This window comes from Triturus cristatus, chromosome 5_1, assembly GCF_964204655.1.
Source record: "Triturus cristatus chromosome 5_1, aTriCri1.1, whole genome shotgun sequence".
Classification (NCBI taxonomy): Eukaryota; Metazoa; Chordata; class Amphibia; order Caudata; family Salamandridae; genus Triturus; species Triturus cristatus.
This window is the reverse complement of record NC_140587.1, coordinates 1,001,697,579-1,001,717,492: the sequence shown is the minus strand read 5'-3', so window position 1 is coordinate 1,001,717,492 and position 19,914 is coordinate 1,001,697,579. Positions and strand designations below refer to the sequence as shown.

General features: G+C 42.5%; 1 protein-coding gene across 3 annotated transcripts in view; it reads right to left on the bottom strand.

Annotated features, from left to right (window-relative positions):
• The window catches only part of SRD5A1 (steroid 5 alpha-reductase 1), a 264,734-nt gene that overhangs the window by 44,780 nt on the left and 200,040 nt on the right, over nucleotides 1-19,914 (bottom strand). The window contains exon 5 of one of the 3 annotated variants that reach the window (XM_085606103.1): nucleotides 16,236-16,422. The exons of the other annotated variants lie outside the window; for them this stretch is intronic. Coding sequence (XP_085462229.1) covers nucleotides 16,368-16,422 — 55 coding nt within the window. The 3' untranslated portion in view covers nucleotides 16,236-16,367. Of the gene's footprint in view, nucleotides 1-16,235; nucleotides 16,423-19,914 lie in introns of those variants that run through there. 3 annotated transcript variants of the gene reach the window in all.

The window sequence follows — 19,914 nt, the reverse complement described above, 5'->3', positions numbered from 1 at the left end:
TGGCCAAGGAACCTGCTCTCCCTGACAACCCTGATAATATATCAATTTCCGGAAATCCTGGAAACTCCCCTCCTTCTGCGGCAAACTCTGACCCCAATTCTCCCCCTGACTCTGAGGGAGACAAAGAACCCAATAAGTCAAGGTGCCCAAAACCCGACTCGTCAAACCCGGATCCTACAGCTGATCCTCTCCTGTTGGATATGCTGGACCCGGATGCAATACATCATCCTTGCTCTACAGAATGGGTTCCTGGCATTCCAGTCAGGACAAATTGTTGGACATGGCAGGTCCATTAACAACAACTTTAGACATGGCTGAAGCAGTAAAACAATCAGGTTCCTACATCAACCCAGAGACCCTTTGCGGGTGGGCCCAATGGTCAATAATGTTCCTGGGGAATAGGAATTGCACCACTTCTATTGTAAGGCGTAGACCCCCTCATCAAATTGGATCCCAAGTTGGGGCATCTCGCTTCAATGGAGGTTGGGGCAGTTGCCCGGGGGGGGGGGGGGTCTCTTCAGGGATAAATTCATAAAAGAGCTGGGGAGATTTGTTCCAATTTTTACCTCCTTAGATGAGGCCCAGGCTGCTATAAAAAAGGTGTTTGTTCCTAAGGTTTTCTCCGGGGCCAGCAGAGGAAGGGGGCACTCTGCCAGCCATCCCTTCCACAACGCCTCGCAATGAGGACATTACTCCAGAAGAGGATACTGGCAGGATCCATCGAAGTTTGGGGATTCTTTCTCTCGTGAGACTTGAGTAGAGCCCGTAACGGAGGCCTGTCAAGGGGCACGCCCATCATCAACTCTCACTCCAGTAAGTGCACCCTCTGTGACACCAGGTTTGTTGGGAGGCAGGCTAGCAAAGTTCCTATCCAAATGGAAATCCATAGCTTCAGAAGCTTGGATCATACAGAGGGTCACAGGGATCCACATAGGGTTCTATGGGTCTCCATTCCAGGCCATCCTGCCCAGCCCATTAGTATTCTCCGAGGAGTATTCCTGGTTAACTGATCAGGAGATAGCAGACCTGAAAACGAAAAATGCAATCATAGGATCCTTCTTACACCCCAGAGGGATCGTAAGCAATATATTCCTCATGGAAAAGAAGGACAAGGGCTTCAGACCAGTGATAAATCTGAACAACTTCAACGAATGGCTCATATACCATCACTTCAAGATGGAGGGCATCCATGTCCTGAGGGACATCCTCGTCAAGGGGATTGGATGTTCCGCCTCGACCTGAAGGATGTTACCTATTGATCCCCATTTTGGGATCACACTGTAGACTCCTGCAATTCATTTGAAAACACCAGGTATTTGAGTTTACAACTCTTCCCTTTGACCTTTTGTCAGCACCCTGATGCTTTACAAAAGTTTCAAACTGCCAAAGGAATACCTCAGAACCCAAGGCACCCGGCTGATCGTATACCAAGACAATATCCCCCTTACAGATCAGTCCTAATATCGGTTGAGACTACATCTGGCAAGCACACAACCTCTCTCCTTGAGGGCCTGGGGTTTATCATCAAAACAGAGAAATCACCGACAATGCCCTAGCAGACGATCGATTTCTTAGCCTTCGTGTACACTCAGTAAATGCCACCTTGAGCCTTCCACGCAAGAAAATGTGCAAGGTTCACCAGGAATTAAGGAGAACACTGACCAAGCGAAAACATCCCTGGGACAACTGCAGAGAGATGTGGGGCTTCTATCGTCCTCCATCCAAGCAATCTACCGGGCCTGTTGCACTAGACAGCCCTCCAGTGACTAAAAGCCTCACACCTTTGGAACGGCTTTGGAGCAAGTACCGCTTTCAGAGAAGGCCAAGGAAGAAGTCAGATGGTGCTCACCCGCATGGAGGCTTGGAATGGGAGAGTCATATTTGGTTCCGACCAAGACATCATCATTGACTGTATGCCAGTAGTTCTGGAAGGGCTCCAGATGTGAGGATTCTACTATAGGAGAAAGGTGGTCGGACCAAGAGCGCCAGCTCCACATCACTAGTCTAGAGCTTCTGGCTGGATCCTTCGTGACCAAGTGCAGGCCCAAGGAAGAGACACAATGTTGTGTCCTCCTGTAGCAAGACAATGTCTCAGCAGTAATTTAAGTAAATTATTTAGGGGGGGAGAAGGGGGCTCCCTATCGAAAAAATCTTCATAAATATAGCTAAAGACTTTTGGCAATTTTACATTTCCAATCAGGTTGCAGTGTCGGCAGAAAACTTCCTTGGGGCATCCAACAGGGTCGTGGATTGGAACTCAAGATATCTAAAGGACTCAAGTATGTGGAAGCTAGGCAAAGCAATGTTTATGAAGATTAACAGATTTTAGATCATTTCACAGCAAACTTCTTTGAGTCTAGGCTGAATCATCAAATTTTCAGATATTTTAGCTGGAGGCTTGATCCAGGGGCAGCGGCAACAGATGCTTTCCTGCAGACATGGCAATGGGAAAAGGTTTACACCTTCCCTCCTTTTGCCATTTTCACAAACACCTCAGCACAAGTCAGGCATCAGAAAGTAGATGTGGTGTTATTCACTCAGATATGGAGATCTCGTGTGTTTTCCAGTTCTTCTGGAACTTTCCTAGGATTCTCCAATCCGACTACTGCACTTTTATCACAGTCTGAAAAATCCTGAGAGGCTACCACATCACCTGGAGGGCAACCTGCACTTGATGGCATGGCAAATTACAGGAGTAGATGGACCTACAAATAAACAGGCTCAAAAACACATCCGTAAGGTGTGGGCTGACAGTACCACAAAGAGGTATCAATTAGCTTGGAAATAATGTCTGGTTTGGTGTATGTGCTGGAGCAGGGTTTTCTATTGAAAATTTATTGAGATTTAAACTCCAGTTTGCGTTATATGTCATGTTTAAAATTACTGATTTATAATCACTAAAGTACTTACCTTGTTGGTGTCTTTATTAATCAACATTACTAATGAGAGAAAATTACACGCGGGAATGCATATATGTTGCTTTATTAATACGTGAACTAAATTGGTGAGCAAATTAATTAAATGAGTGTCGCAAAAGTGCTATATGTTTCGTGTTTGCGCTTTTAAATAACGTGCTCTAATGCTTCTTTGCGTTGCAAAAGGCTAGATAATTACATACACATAAGGGTATTAGTTGGGATTAACACTGTATAATCATTACGATGTGGTAACGTTGTTTTGTGTTTCTTTTAATTAAGATGGTCCGTTCTGGCCTAAAACAAGATGGCCGCTATTTACAGCCTGCACTCGAGTGACTGAGATTTGACAAGAGGCCTAGCTGAACATGGTTGAAAGTCACCTGACCACAGCCTCTGTCTGAATTCATAATTAAAAGAGTAAATCCACAGTCACACGCACATATACTCATCATACGCTAGGGCCCATCACACTGACATTCATTCTATTACTCTATCCACACTGAATATAGGAGAGAAACCTAAACCAATCTGCACCTAAAGTGAGGTCAATGCGACCATAAAGAAATTGTCCTGAGTCATGATTTTAAACATAGGAAATACATCTGTAACTCAATAAATGACAAAGAAATAACCACCCGACACTGGAATTCAAACAAATGGTTGTTTATCTAAATTAGTTCAAATGAAATGTCAATCAATAGCAAAATCATTATTTTCATAGTTACCTATTCTAGCTAAAATGGGTCAGGACAGGTCTCTCAGTAAAGTCTCCCGAGTCGCCGTCCTCGCGATCAGCTTCGATCCTCACGAACATAGGTTCAGGAAGAAGTGGCCTTAGACCCTCCCTAGTCTAACATTATTTATAACAAAACTAGCAAAATAAAAGTAACAAATAAACACTGAACGTCCGTTGAGCCGCTGAGCAGAGCGAGCAGGAAAGGATGTTGTCTTAGCAACATTTAGAAAACCTCCGATCAGAAAAATCACAAAAATAAAAACACGGAAAAAGAAAACTCGAGCTGAGTGAACGATACATTTATGAATGCTCTTCCTTGGAACCATAGCGGAGCCACCGCATACTATCAAAGTTCATTGTGGCTTTATTCTCCTCCAAGGGCACTTGGCAGCAAGCCCGGAGCTGCTGTCCTCACAGAAACTTTTAATTCATACATTCACGCACTTCCACACCAGAAAATGTAGCACATGCACACAGAATCCTGCCTTTCCCGAGAACAGCGAACAGTCTGTCCCGCTACAGAATTATAACACACATTAACCAAGCAGCGCTTACCTCTGCCCAATCCTACAGACAAGCTCAGAGAATACCTATTACTCCTCCAGCGATAAGCTTTAACAGCGAACCTTACGGATCCCTGGGACTTAAGAACAAAGTTTCACAGATAACCTTCGCTACCATACGCACTCCTTTTATACTGAAAATATGTCCCTAATAGTAACACACGACGATGTCACTGATTCCGAACCCAGACAATGTGACGCGCAACTTCAATTGTCACACGTTTTTCCCTGCATACGTACAGGGCCAACAATCCTGTTTTTCCCGAGAGCAGCACTCACTTCCCTCTGCCCTACTACGGAACCGTCACCAGCTCCCCACGTTCCAGAAGCCGTACACACTACATAGAACTCAATACGACGACTTCAACATATAGTATTAGTTCATATACCAACATCAATCAATAAATCAATAAATCCAAAAGCCTATGTACAAGCAATCTATCAGATCAAGACAATAATCTAAAACCATCATGATGGAGAGTTGTTATTTATGTGCAAGAGTATCACCTGGAGGGCTAAGAGTACACATGACAGGTTAAAGGCAATAGCGAGTGAACAAGGAGTTGACATGGATAAGGTGAAAGCTTTGCAGAAACCTTACAGGGTGGATTTCACTGACAAGGATATTGAGAATCTAAATGGTGTTGGTAGAACAGGGCAGATTAAGGAAATGATTGCCTTATTGCAAAAATGGGGTGATGTGGAAAAATGGAAGGATAGATGGTACAAGAAAAGGGAAGATTCAATGGACAGGACTTACTCAGCTTTTCCCATGAGAGAAAAAGAGAAAACAGTGGATGCTTATCCTATGAGAGAGATTCCTGGAGGAGGATATGTACATGTCCCATTGACTAGACAGGATATTTTGTCATTTACAAATGATTTCCCTTGATTGAGAGAAAAGCCCGTCGAGTGGTATAGGCAGGTAGACAGGTTTGTGAAATTGTCAAAGGTGCTGTGGATTGACCTGAATAGTCTGTTTGATATAATTGTTCCAGCAGACTTGTGAGCAGAGTGTAAAATAGTTGTAGATTGGCCTGCTAAGGAGTACCCAAGAGATCCGAAAACAGGAGCACCAGATCCAGAGGTAATGAAGAAGTACGAACAGGTTATAGTGTTCCTGAAAAATAAGGTACCCCCGAAAGAGACAGACTGGGTTAAGATAGATCGAACACATCAGGAGGCAAAATAATCAGTTCATGCTTTTTACGAAAGGCTGATACTAGCTTTTAAACAGTTCAGTGGAGATGAACACCTGGGTGACAAGGATTTGAGTCATTTTGTATACAGATTTGTATATGGCCTGAGACCTGAAATCAGTGAAAGAATACGTGAGCATACAGTTGATTGGCAGAGTAAAAAGATTGATGAAATCTTGAGACATGCAAAGTATTTCAGTGATGAGATTGAGGCAAAACAGAGAAAGCTGAAAGAGAAAGGAATGTGGGCACAGGTGAAGGTGTCTGAAAGACAAGAAGTACAGATGGTGGAACAAGCGAATAATCAAGGAAATAGACCCAGATATGCAGGGAAAGGGAATCTAGAGGAGGCAAAGAAAAAGTTCCCTTGTCACAACTGTGGACAATTGGGGCATTGGAGATCCGAGTGTACCAATCCACCATTAGTGAGTAACGAAAATAAACCCTTAAATCAACAGGTGCAGAACGAGGGGTGTAATCAACAGCAGCAACAGCAGAAGGTTGTCAGACAGCAGAGCCAAGAGCCAAAACCGCCCTTGCCGCAGAATAGAGGGTCCCAAAAGTATAACCAGGACTCAGGATTCTACAATGATGAGCAGGTAAACAAACCGAGACGTTCTAACCTGGTACAGCAGTACTGGTTAAAGAATGAGGGGAGTGAGTCTGAAGGGGACTACTGACGGTGCCGAAGAAAGGAGGAAGAGTGCATACTTGGTGCAACTCTAGAAATAGACCAGGCAGGACCATTTGTAGATGGGAAAATAAATGGGGAGAGTGTTACTTTTTTGGTAGACACAGGAGCGACGAGATCAACTGTCAGGTCAGCAGATATTAGAAATCTTCCTCTCTCGGACAAAGCAATCCAAGTGGTTGGTGTAGCCAATACACAGATTAAGACTCGTCTTACCGAACCAGTAAGGGTAAGAATAGGGAAATTTTCAGACATGCACAGGTTCGTAGTTTGTGACACTAGTCCAGTGAACTTGTTAGGTAGGGACCTATTGTGCAAGATGAATTGTACAATTTTCTGTACTCCGGATGGAATAGCTTTTGAGACACCAGATGAGGATGTTCTGTACAGGATGACTCTAGATAATAGAGAGAGTGAAATTGTTGGTGCATATGCTGTGTTTAATCCAGATGATTTGCCTCAGGAGTTGAGACACACAGTGAAAACAGCGGTTTGGGATTTTACTGGAGAAGATGTGGGATTGATGAATAATGTAGATCCAGTGAAGATTTCAGTGAAAGAGGGGATTGTTTATCCTAATATCCCACAGTACAGATTGACACCAGAGATAATTGAAGGAATAACTCCTATAATTGACAAGATGATTCAACAGGGTGTTTTGAGAGAGTTACTGAGAAGCCCGTGTAATTCACCGATAATGGGGCTAAAGAAACCTAATGGAAAGTTCAGGATTGTACAAGATTTGAGAAAAGTTAACAAAATTGTGGTGGCATGTTGTCCCATTGTGCCAAATCCGTCAGTGATTTTGTATCAAATTCCTCATGATGCTGAGTGGTACACGGTGATTGATTTGTGTCATGCTTACTTTTCAATTCCATTGCATCATGACAGCCAGCCGATTTTTGCATTTCGGTTTGGACAGCGTATTTTAGCATGGTGTCGTATCCCACAGGGGTATACAGAGAGTCCTTCGATATTCAATCAGTTGTTGAAAAAATCATTGGAGAGTTTGATCATGCCTGAAAGCTCAGTACTAGTGCAGTACACCGATGACCTACTTGTGGCGTCGAAGACACGTGAAGCAGATACCATAGCTTTACTGAATCATCTGGCAGATGGAGGGTTAAAGGTATCTCCAGCCAAATTGCAATTTTGCAAGAAAGAGGTGCTTTATCTTGGACACAATATTGAGAAAGGTCTGAGAAAGGTGACCGATGACAGGATCAAAATTATCAGAGGAATGAGAGCCCCGATGACCCAGAGAGAAGTGAGGATGTTTTGGGGGATGGTGGGTTATTGTCGTCAGTGGATAAGTAATTTCTCTCTGATAGCGAAGCCACTGATTAAATTGACCAAAAGTGAAGTGAAAGACCCATTGGAATTGGATGCAGAACAAATGGCAGCGTTTGAAGAGTTAAAGAGCAGAATGTGTGAAGCTCCTGCTTTGGGAATGCCAGACTATGAGAAAGAGTTTGAGTTGTACTGCAGTGAGAGAAATGGATGTGCACTTTCAGTGTTAATTCAGAAACATGGACAACTGAGAAGGCAGATTGCGTACTTCTCATCGACACTTGATCCCGTAGCTGTGGGTTTGCCAGGTTGCCTGAAAGCAGTAGCTGCTACATGCAGAAGCTTGGAACAGAGTGAGGGTATAATAATGGGATATCCTGTACGGGTATTCGTACCTCATGATGTGGCAATTCTTTTGACAAGAAGCAGGACTCAATATATGTCACACAGTCGACTGACTAAATATGAGAAAATCATTCTGGGAGCATCAAACGTGACTCTTGAGAGATGTGTGAATGTGAATCCAGCAACTTTGTTGCCAGATGCTGACAATGTGAATGTTGGAGATGATGTTGATCATGATTGTTTGGATGTGCTTGACTACTGCACGAAACCAAGACCAGACATAAGAGATTTGCCATTACCAGAGAGTGATCATGTGCTGTTTGTGGATGGATCATGTCTGAGAACTGATGATGGTGTGCTGAGTGCAGCATATGCAGTGTGCAAGGTTTCAGAAGTTATGGAAGCTTCGTCTTTGAAAGGAGTAAGATCTGCTCAGGTGGCTGAATTGGTGGCATTGACGAGAGCTTGCAAGATTGGGAAGAATCCGAGAGCGACTGTGATGACTGATAGTCAGTATGGATTTGGAGTGGTTCATGATTTTGGCCAACTATGGCTACAGAGAGGTTTCTTGACGTCGAGTGGGACTCCAATAAAGAATGCTGAAGTGATTGGGAAATTGCTTGAGGCGATACAGCTGCCTAAAGAGCTAGAAGTTGTGAAGTGTGCTGCTCATGGACAAGGAGATGATTTTGTTACTCTTGGTAATCGTTTTGCCAATGACATAGCACAGTATTGTGCAAAGAACAATAATTCGATTAACAAGGGACGAGAAAAGGAAATGTCTTTTTGTTCTGTGATGTTTACTAATGTCCTAGAAACGTGGGATGAAGTGAAACAGTTGCAGGATGAAGCAGGAGATGAGGAAATGAGAGATTGGATCAAGGCAGGTTGTGCCCCAAGAGAAACAGATCATGTTTGGATCTATAGAGATGGTAGACCAGTCATGCCAAATAGCATGTTGTCAACAATGGCAAGGATGTACCATGGTCAGGGACATCTGGGAAGGGACGCAATGATTAGGTCATTTAAGCAAACCTGGTATAATGCAAAATTCAGGTTAATTGCAGAGAGCATCTGTCAAAGATGTTTGATTTGTCAGCAGTTCAATACTGGGAAAAAGACAGTGGTGAGTCTAGGGACAATAGGCAGAGAAGGAGGTCCTTTTACCAGAATGCAAATAGATTTCATTGAAATGCCCCAAGTGAACAGATTGAGGTATGTTCTAGTGGTAGTCTGTTTGTTCTCAAGATGGGTAGAGGCCTATCCGACTAGGAGGAATGATGGAATAACAGTTGCAAAGTTACTGTTAAGAGAGTCGATTCCTAGGTACGGGTTTCCAGTGACAATTGAGTCTGACAGAGGTGGACACTTCTACAATGAGCTCATGGGTTTAATTTGTGAAGCATTGAGCATACAGCAGAAGCTACATTGTGCTTACAGACCAGAGGCTTCTGGTGTTGTTGAGCAGATGAATGGCACAATCAAAAACCGAATTGGTAAGATGTGTTTAGCCACTGGAATGAAATGGCCTGATGTCTTGCCTCTAGTGCTTATGACTATTAGGTCTACTCCAGATAGAACCACAGGGTTGAGTCCGCACGAAATATTAATGGGACGTGCGATGAGACATGCATTTGTGCCTGTCAACAAGTTGATGACAATAACTGATGACATGATTTTGGATTACTGTAAAGGCCTGGCTGACGCAGTTCATTCTGTGTTTCACCAGGTTGGAGAAGACGCTACCACACTTGAGAAGAAGCAAGCCCATGATCTGAGTCCAGGGGACTGGGTAAGGATTAAGGTGCACAGGAGAAGAAATTGCTTGGTTCCAAGGTGGGGAAGGCCAAGACAAGTCATTCTGACTACGACAACTGCAGTGAAGTGTGCTGGTGTGAAGAACTGGGTTCATGCGAGTCATACTCTGAGAGTTCCAAATCCTAAAGATGGGACTGGTAAGGAGTATTTTGAAGAGTCAGATTCCAGTAATGATGCAGAAACTGAACCAGTGAGAAGAAAAAAGAATCCTGAAAGGGGGGGAGGAGAAAGAGAGTCAGGTGATTCTTTTTTCTTTCCAAGAGAGGATTCAAGAGAAACATTGAGAGTCTCAGAGGAGAGATCGGATTCTGTAAGAGTGCCTGAAGTTCCAACCAGCAGTGGAGAAGAAAGAAGAGAGAAGAGCAATTCCACAGTGACTACGCCTGAATCAGATGTTGAAAATCCACTTGAGATTACACCTGAAGAAGCAGGGTCAGAAGAAGATAGAGAGGGACAGATTGCGGAAGACCCCCGAGGAGGTGTAGGGGACATTCCTGATAAGTTAGGTGAAGGGATAAGTAGACAGCAAGAAGATTGCGTGTCGGAGACCCAAGGAGGGACAGAATTAGGGAAATCTCAATCAGTGGTGGAAAAGACTGTGGAGCAAAAGAGAATTGTTCAAGGACAAGAGGCAAATGAGACAGAATCAGATGAGAGTGAGAATGAGAAATCAGAGGGTCGAGTTCTGAGAAAGAGAACTTGGATTGGAGAGAGAAATAATAAAGAAGTGAGACCAAAGAGGAGTGTAAGAGGAGATCTTTGGCCTAACAGAATAAAGAGGCTAAGGTGTAGACTGACACGAACAAGTGCAAGTTCAAGTTGATCGAAAGCTGAACAGGTGAACGAGGTGTCGAGTCAGAATCAAGCAAAAGGTGAAAAACAAAAGGTCTCAAAAGAACCAGAGGAGATCAAGAGAATCAGAAAACCTAACCAGAAGTATAGGTCACCGGAATGGACGTACGTGGCACTGTCTGAAGGCGAAGAGGCAGAGAGTCAAGGAAATCCAGAGGGGACTGTACGAGAAGTGGTTGAGGAGAAAACTGTTGGAATCCTGAAAGTTATCCTGACTGACATTGGAGAAGAGTCGGATGCACAGGATGTTGTTGAAGATCTGATACAATTTGATGTTGTTGAAGAAGAAGTGAAAAGTGATGAAAATCCAAACTGAGTAAACTGAAGGAGTCACTTGGAGGAAAGTGAAAAGAAAAAGTCTGAAATTAGCTGTTTGAAATAATCTAGTGTTCCCGTGTTTCGGTAGTGGAGTAGAAGAGGCTAAGTCAAAAGACACTGCCAAAGTAGTAAAATGGCTAACACAGAAAATAATCAAAGTAGATGTGCCTTTTTGAAAAGATGGTGTAGAATGTGCTGCTGCTGTACTGGATTATTAATGCTATTATGGGGTGTACTAGCTTTATTAGTTACCTTTAGGGTTACAATAGATACTTTTGGAATACATACTGAGAATGTGACTAACAGAGAAGGATTCACAGAAAGTAGTTCCGACTAGAAGTAGTAACATTTACATACATAAAGATAGATCAATTAATGATTTTTCTAGCAATGTTTTTTCAAAGTTGTTGTATGAATACGTAAAGACAATGGAGGTTAGGGATTGCTACGTTTGTATGCAATTACCTGCGTCCGTTTCAGAGGGTGTTACTTATCACCATTTACCAGCTACGTATGGGATTTCATGTAGTGTGCGAAGTAGTGTTTTTTATTTGTTAGGGAAAATAGATTATGAGATGTCTAACAAAGATAACATTTTTGGGCAATTGCCTATGGATAAGAAGCTGAATCCAGCTAAAGAAGCTAACATTTTTGGTGAGATTTTTATTGAGGCAGAAGAATTAACATTAGATTACATTTTTAGAAACAATTTAACTTGCAGTTTGAAGGAAGAGGAAAAGGCTTTCCTAGACTTGGTAGAAGAAAGGAGAGTGAGCATGCATGAGAAGGCAGGGAAATATGAGGTGAGTGAGACAATATGGGATATTGAGATGGGAAAAGAGTTGAAGAATGGGGCCAGTCCAACTTTGGCTTTAGATGCACCACAGAAGGGTAAACTATGCATTACCAGAAGGAGATCCCAATATGATAGTCATTTTGTTGGGACTAGTGAGTGCCATGATACATACTTTATTGCAACAGGATGGGGTTTTAAAGGTGGTGAAGATCCAGTTTTCCCGGGAGTGCATTACATTTGTGGGAACAGGGCTTATTACATGTTGCCTGACCATTGGTATGGCACATGTTATGTTGGCCTGGTCTTTCCAAAGATTTTTCATATAGATAGAATAGAGGACGTAGAACACATTAATCTACTAACACGTTTTAAGAGAGAAACTTGGTCAGAAATTGTAGGTGATATCTTTGGAGCTTTAATTCCAGCAGTGGGAATTTCTTTAAATGCATATGGAATTCGGAAACTGTCAACAGTGGTGGATCGCTTATCGACAAGTACCGCTGGAGGGTTTCTTTTGGTAAATACGGAGCTGATTGCCGAACGTGCCATGTCTATGCAAAATCGACTTGCCCTTGATATTCTATTGGCCAAGGAGGGTGGAGTTTGTGGAATGCTGAAAGTTCAACATTGTTGCACTTACATTCCTGACGAAAGCAGAGACCTAAAGGTCTATATCAAAAATATTACTGATTTGCATGAAGAATTAGTACCACTGGAGGCTGAAAGTATCTGGACTAAAATAGCTAATAAGCTACTAGCTGTTAAGAGTTTTATTGCTAAGATAGGTAGTACCATTATTGGTAAAGTATTATTTCCTTTGACATGTGTGATTGTTGCCTTATTGATGCTTAGATTAGGGTGTTTGTGTTGTAAAAACAGGGGAGGGAAAAAGAGAATAATTAGAGGAAATTCTGCAAAGAAACAAAAGGGGTCAAAGAGAGACCCACAAGAAATAGAATTAGAAGAATTGAGGGAGAGTGTTTATTTGGAGTCGAAGAGGGATGATGAAAGAGAATCTGGTGTTTAATGTTGTGTCATAAAAGACATTTTCAATTTCTCCTAAATTGGGACTAAATTTTTGTTTTTTGGGTTGGTTTTTTGTGGTGATATATATCACCAAAGGGGGGATTGCTGGAGCAGGGTTTTCTATTGAAAATTTATTGAGATTTAAACTCCAGTTTGCGTTATATGTCATGTTTAAAATTACTGACTTATAATCACTAAAGTACTAACCTTGTTGGTGTCTTTATTAATCAACATTACTAATGAGAGAAAATTACACGCGGGAATGCATATATGTTGCTTTATTAATACGTGAACTAAATTGGTGAGCAAATTAATTAAATGAGTGTCGCAAAAGTGCTATATGTTTCGTGTTTGCGCTTTTAAATAACGTGCTCTAATGCTTCTTTGCGTTGCAAAAGGCTAGATAATTACATACACATAAGGGTATTAGTTGGGATTAACACTGTATAATCATTACGATGTGGTAACGTTGTTTTGTGTTTCTTTTAATTAAGATGGTCCGTTCTGGCCTAAAACAAGATGGCTGCTATTTACAGCCTGCACTCGAGTGACTGAGATTTGACAAGAGGCCTAGCTGAACATGGTTGAAAGTCAGCGTGAGGAAAACCGTTTTTGCAGGAAAATATTGGGTGCTCCTTTTTCCGCTTCTGAATTCATCTGTCATAAAGAACTAAATCTCCCCTACGTTTGTGATTTTATTAGAGCCAGACCAGCCCTATTTTGGATTAGGATTTGGACAAATAACTCAGCCACCCTAACAAAAAACATTATAATGGATTGCCTAAAATGTGATCACTATATGTCAATACCTTGGTTAGCCGAGGTTTCTAAAACATTATGTGCCGTGGATAAAGGCGATCTTTTCTCAGAACCCACTGGAATTGAGAATAACGATAAGGTCGTAGTTAAACAAGCACTTTATGCACTTTTCAACTCAGAAAGAATGGGGAGGGAGTTACTTAAATCTTCTGTTGCCACATATATGGGGTATGATTTGTGTAGGCACCCACTACCATCTTATCTAACTCTCCCCATGTCTAATTGGGAACGATCGTTGCTTTTTCGTTTAAGGGCAGGATCTGTAAAATTCCTGTTGGCTTTCCCTTTGGGGTATCATCATACAGTAGAATACAATCCCTGCCCATGCGATGGCACTAGTAAACAGAATGATATTCACTTCCTATTCTTCTGTAAATTTTATTTAAAATATATTAATTGGTTTTTAACTCCCTATTTTAGAAAATTAAGACCCCTCTCTCTGGGGGAATCCTGTTCATTATTATTTTCCCTGGATACAGATGAACTAATCTTCCGCACCAGCACTTTTCTGAGATTAATAGTACACGCACGCAAAACGATGGAAAATCCCTGAAAATTATTTATGACAGCTGTATATTTGAAAATGAATTGTTGTGATTGTGGTGTTTTTTATGGATTGTATTACTGTGCAAATGTGTTGTTTTTTTTGTTGTACTTTTATGGATCTTATGAAATCCGAATAAAGGTCTTTTGAATTTGAATTGAATTTGGTTGAAAGTCACCTGATCACAGCCTCTGTCTGAATTAAAAGTTTCCGTGAGGACAGCAGCTCCGGGCTTGCTGCCAAGTGCCCTTGGAGGAGAATAAAGCCACAATGAACTTTGATAGTATGCGGTGGCTCCGCTATGGTTCCAAGGAAGAGCATTCATAAATGTATCGTTCACTCAGCTCGAGTTTCCTTCTTCCGTGTTTTTATTTTTGTGATTTTTCTGAGCGGAGGTTTTCTAAATGTTGCTAAGACAACATCCTCTCCTGCTCGCTCTGCTCAGCGGCTCAACGGACGTTCAGTGTTTATTTGTTACTTTTATTTTGCTAGTTTTGTTATAAATAATGTTAGACTAGGGAGGGTCTAAGGCCACTTCTTCCTGAACCTATGTTCGTGAGGATCGATGCTGATCGCGAGGACGGCGACTCGGGAGACTTTACTGAGAGACCTGTCCTGACCCATTTTAGCTAGAATAGGTAACTATGAGAATAATGATTTTGCTATTGATTGACATTTCATTTGAACTAATTTAGATAAACAACCATTTGTTTGAATTCCAGTGTCGGGTGGTTATTTCTTTGTCATTTATTGAGTTACAGATGTATTTCCTATGTTTAAAATCATGACTCAGGACAATTTCTTTATGGTCGCATTGACCTCACTTTAGGTGCAGATTGGTTTAGGTTTCTCTCCTATATTCAGTGTGGATAGAGTAATAGAATGAATGTCAGTGTGATGGGCCCTAGCGTATGATGAGTATATGTGCGTGTGACTGTGGATTTACTCTGTCCGTGGAAGTAGGGAGATTTTATATGCGCCGATCTGCAGCATATGCACACACACACTTGGATCCCATGGGGACAGGTGTCATTGACATCCTGAATTTGCGGTCCAGTGCATGGCTTACAGGTCAATAAATGCCTTTAGGTCAGCTATCTCGGCAGGCCATCTACCCATTGAAGCGACAGAGGTAGGAGAACATGCGTTGGTGCAGAAACTCCCTAGGGGCATCAGACTATCTCTTACAGAAAAACCAAGACTGAACTCTGAGACGTGAACATTGTACTGAACCTTTTTCTGTCTTGGGAACAGAACAAATACTTATGTTGGAAAGAGTGGTAAGGGAAATTTGCAATGTTGTTGTGTCTTGTCTGGTGTAGAAGAGTGCCTGATGTGAGAGTGCTCGACATCATGAGCCTAATTATACCCCCGAAGGTATCACCTTTAATATTTCCAGACCTAACAAATCCCATACTGGAGTAATCTCATACCCTGCCTTTTGTGACTGTCCCAAGCTATGTGTGGTGGAATATCTTAAGTCACATGAGACAATGACTGAAGAGTTTAGACCGATGGGCGAACACCAACTCCTTTTTCTATTAGAAAACCATTCAAAGCGGTTTCTTCTTGCACCATTGCCAGGTGGCTTTGATGGGAAATGCAAGAGGCCGGCATTAACACTAATATTTTTGGTGCATACTCTATAAGAGGCACCATGGCTTCTAAGGCCTTTCCGATAGGCGCGAGTCTTGAAGACATAATGAACGCTGCAGATTGGCCCTCTGAATCCACATTTAAGAAGTTTTACTTCAAACTCATAGCCTCTATGGTGGTAAGCTTTGAAAATGCATAATTCTCGCTTCCGGTCCGGACAAAGAATAAGGCATTTCCTAGCAAGAATGAAGGAAAGTTTCATTTGTATTAATAACACAGTGGCCAGGATTATTCCCCTCACAGTTTGGATTCGGTCAACCACTCTCTTTCTCATTTTTCATCTCAAAATCCACATCATGCAGATGTTCTTTGTTGTGGTGTAAGTAACTTACTTATGATGTTGATGGTGGTTCTATCATGTTTGCTTAAGACAATTGACAAGTTTGACCATCTTAAATACAATTTTCTGACAGATTCACTTTGATTTAACAGGAAACTAACATAAGACGGGTCAACAGGAAATTGGGAGTATCCAAGTCAGTTGTCATGTGAAGAAAGAGTAATGACAGGAAGCATACACCTCTCTTCATTGGTTAACAGTTACAAGCTTGGACAGTCTATTGTTCTTAATTTATCTAGGTTCATGGGAATGTACTTTTGTCTGTGGATACATAATACTGCTGGATAATAAAAAATAAAAATAAAGTAAATGCTTAATACCCACCTCTGTGTCCTTAATAGAAGTGAAACTTTCAAGCTTGCTAGGAAATGTTTTATTCTTGAGGAACACTGCATGACATCAACCACCGGACGTACATTTCACAGAATGGATGTACGCCAGCTCAGAACTCGGCCTCTAAATTTCCCATAGTGATCCAGAGTTGATATTAGTCTGTAGTGCGCAAATGCCACTGAAAGGTTAAGGAGGAAAGGGGAGCAGTTATTTGGACAATTGTCTCCATCAACCTGTATGCGGTGAATGTTATCCAGAATCTTTACAGGTTTTTTTTTAAAATTTTAATAATTTTATTTAAAGTTTTATTAGGAGCTGTATGTACTACATAACATATGCCTAAGTGCCTAACATAACTGATCAGGAATCTTTGACAAGAGCAAACATATAATGAAATCCATAAAACATACCCATATGTTATTGTGATAGGACATTCAACTGTTCACAACCAATAATTTGACTATCAGGATAATTATAAGGTCTAGATATTGAGGTACCATCCAAAGAGTGATCTATTAAAGGTAGAACGACAGGTACGAAAGATGCCCGGGGTAAGATGGCATAAGGTGAAGGAGGGAGTACATCTACTCTACTAATGCGTCAGGCTATCTTTCTCAGTCGCTGATAGTTTTTCCATGGCATATAGATACCAAACCTTGGACCATTATAAACTCGTACTGGGAAGGTTTGGGGCCTTCAACATTAGAGCTATTGTCAGTCTCGCGACTAACAAAAGCTGGGAGGTCAATTTGATGGCAAACAATGAGAGTTAATAAAGACCTTCCTCTCACCCACATCTTCAAGCACTACAATTAGTGGGTTTAGCAGCAACTGCACATAGGTAACGTCCTTGATATGGTATAAGAACTCCTTCTAAAAAGAAATGTGTATATTTTTTGTCCACTGCACATGGTAGTAGGAGTAAATATCACTGCACCCACCCCCCACCACCACCATGTTTCAAAACTGCAAAACACTGCCCTCGGTATTACTGAGATTAGCTTCTATCCCAACATTACTTTATATGCACAATCTTCATAGTAGGGCAATTGGAATATTTGGACACCTGTGGCCAGAAAGACCCTCAAGGCTTTTACAACCCCTTACATATATGCGTAACTGAAAGGCTGGCCCCACTTAAATTACTCTGTGTAGAGGAGATATTACATTGCGAGGTCAGGCCCAGAAAAGTGGAGTTCCATTTTCACGGTTCTCGATTAGACTCCTTGCCTCATCCAGTTTTTGTTTTGCCAAATGTAGAAGTTGTGTTAGTCTGTAAGCTTCCTTTGTCCCCAACTGAAAGTCACTAAAAGCATTGCATGATACTCTTCAAAATTCAGCTATCATACAATGTTGCCCAATGTGGGAAAATACCTGTCTGCCCACTTTGAAAACCACACTATTGGTGTAAAACAAGAAGGGTAACTTGTAATCTGATGTGTTCTCACTGCTTGATTTCGTTATTTTAGGTTAATTCTGGACAAGCGTAGGAAAGTATTTAGTTGGTATAAATTCTAGGAGGCTTCCACAGCAGACTTGAAGTAATGCCCCTTGCCACCGAAAAAGATGAGGCGGTGTTTCCGAGTTCTTCTCTCAACCCTGCACCAGTTGAGGCATCCTGGCTAGTGATGCTTTTGCAGATGGCTCCACAACCCTCTGGAATACTCTCCAAGAGGTGAAGAGGCAGGACCACGTTTCTGCGCACTTACGGACTCGGGCGGCTCAGGTCCCAAAGCCAGGCTTCCACGAAGTTCAGGACTCCTCTGCAACTCTCTGGGCTACTCCTCCAAAGAGGGGATCCGATCCTGCGGGATTGGCAGCTCTGACCCCTCCCTGATGTCTGGCCGCCACACAGGGCCGGTTTTAGTGCTGGTGGCGCCGGGTGTGAGAGTCTCACACAGCCTCCTTCTCCTTGAATTCCCTCACTACCACTCTCCAACATTTGCACCTCATCTTTCCTTAGCCACTCTCAGACTTAAGATTTCATTTTGTTATAGTGCTACTCCTAGTTAATTCACACTCCGTTCTGTGATCTGCATGGTACACGTTCTTTGCAGGAGGCACATTAACCCTCCATGCTACTTCATGATGAGCTAAAACTGCCACTAGACCTAATTCTGATCTGTCACAAGTATGAACATTAATCGCCAGTTATCGTGACATTTTTATTGTGCCTGAAAACTGCCGCACACACAAGGACACAATGAAGTTCACAAAAGTCAGCGTCAGGTGCGGCTGCACCGGTTGCACCACTCTAAAGCAGGCCCTGCCTCCGCAGGGACTGCCTCTGACATCTATGGCGAAGTCTAATCTGGCTAAGGTACTGTCCCTGCTGGGCCTTTTTCAAAGCAGACAGCATCACCACCCTAGGCTAACTCTGGTATCATCCGTGTGGCATATGAGAATCTCAAGGACATTAAAGAACCCTATTGAGCGCACCTCTCCAGGCACACAGGTTTGTCTGCTTGGAGGAGATTCACAGTTCAGGTTCGGACACTGCATTTATTGCTATTGCAGTTATCGGGCCTGCATAGATCATGGTATACATTGACATCTTATTCACCCATACTTGCAGATCTAAAAACAGGCAGATAGGTCATCCAGATGGTCTACGATGGCGTGCCCTTTCCTTCCAATCCGGGCCATCTTCCTTCATTCAGAGCATGCTTGGAAACTTATGCCTCGTGCTTTGAAGGCAGAAATTCTTGTTTTATTAGAAGAAGGGCCCACAGAGGTGGTACTTCTGGAAGTGAGAGGCACAGGGTTTTATTTCACATTACTTCCTGGTCCCCAAGAAGGTTGTAGACAATTCACCGTGCCCTGAAGGCCATTCTCCCTTACATCCTAGGAAGCAATATCCAAATTCTGTCTTAAATCACTATCACAACTCATTATATCAACAGGCAGGTCGTGTGAGGTCCTGCACCCAATTCGCCAGTGCAAATGGGGGCAACGATGCAGCTCACCCATCTAGCTCCCTTGACATGTGGGTGAATGCTATCAGTTGCCTCTCACTGGAGAATCACAAGTGGGAGTATTCCCTGAGGTAACCACGGCGATTTCTCCAGACTGGGGGTTTCTCTTCATGGATCTCTTCACCACATCCCTAACAGAAACTGTTTTCCATTGAGAATGGTTCTCTGGGACACGCCTACAATTTCAACTGGTCTCAGGGGCTGGTGTTCTTGTGTCCACTAATTCTGCTTCTGTTAGGAGTACTGCAGAAGGTGTGAGGAGATGGATCACTACTGATCCTGAGCGCCCGAGACTGGGCAAGGACAATCTATTGACACTCAGCATTCAGCCACCACCCCCTCTCCCATGTAAAGTGGGCCTGCTCTTGCAGGAATATGGTTCCTCCACCCTAGTTCCCAGAGTCTACATCTGTATAAATAGTGTTTAATCGGTCAGTCCTTTGCCTTCCTGATGAGGTCACAGAAGCTATCCTGACAGCTAGGGAGCCTGTTAATAAATCCATCTACACAGGCCCTGGACTAAGTTCAAGAGTGCGTGTCTGAAGACATCAACTACTTTAAGTTTCTCCTATCTGTACTATCTGCCATGTTATGATGTGTGTTGTTCCTTGCCCTGCCCTGTGGCCTCTACAAATAAGGACTATCTGATGGCCCTGTCTGCTTTCATGTGCCTGTCTGTTCAACCTTTCCTGTTT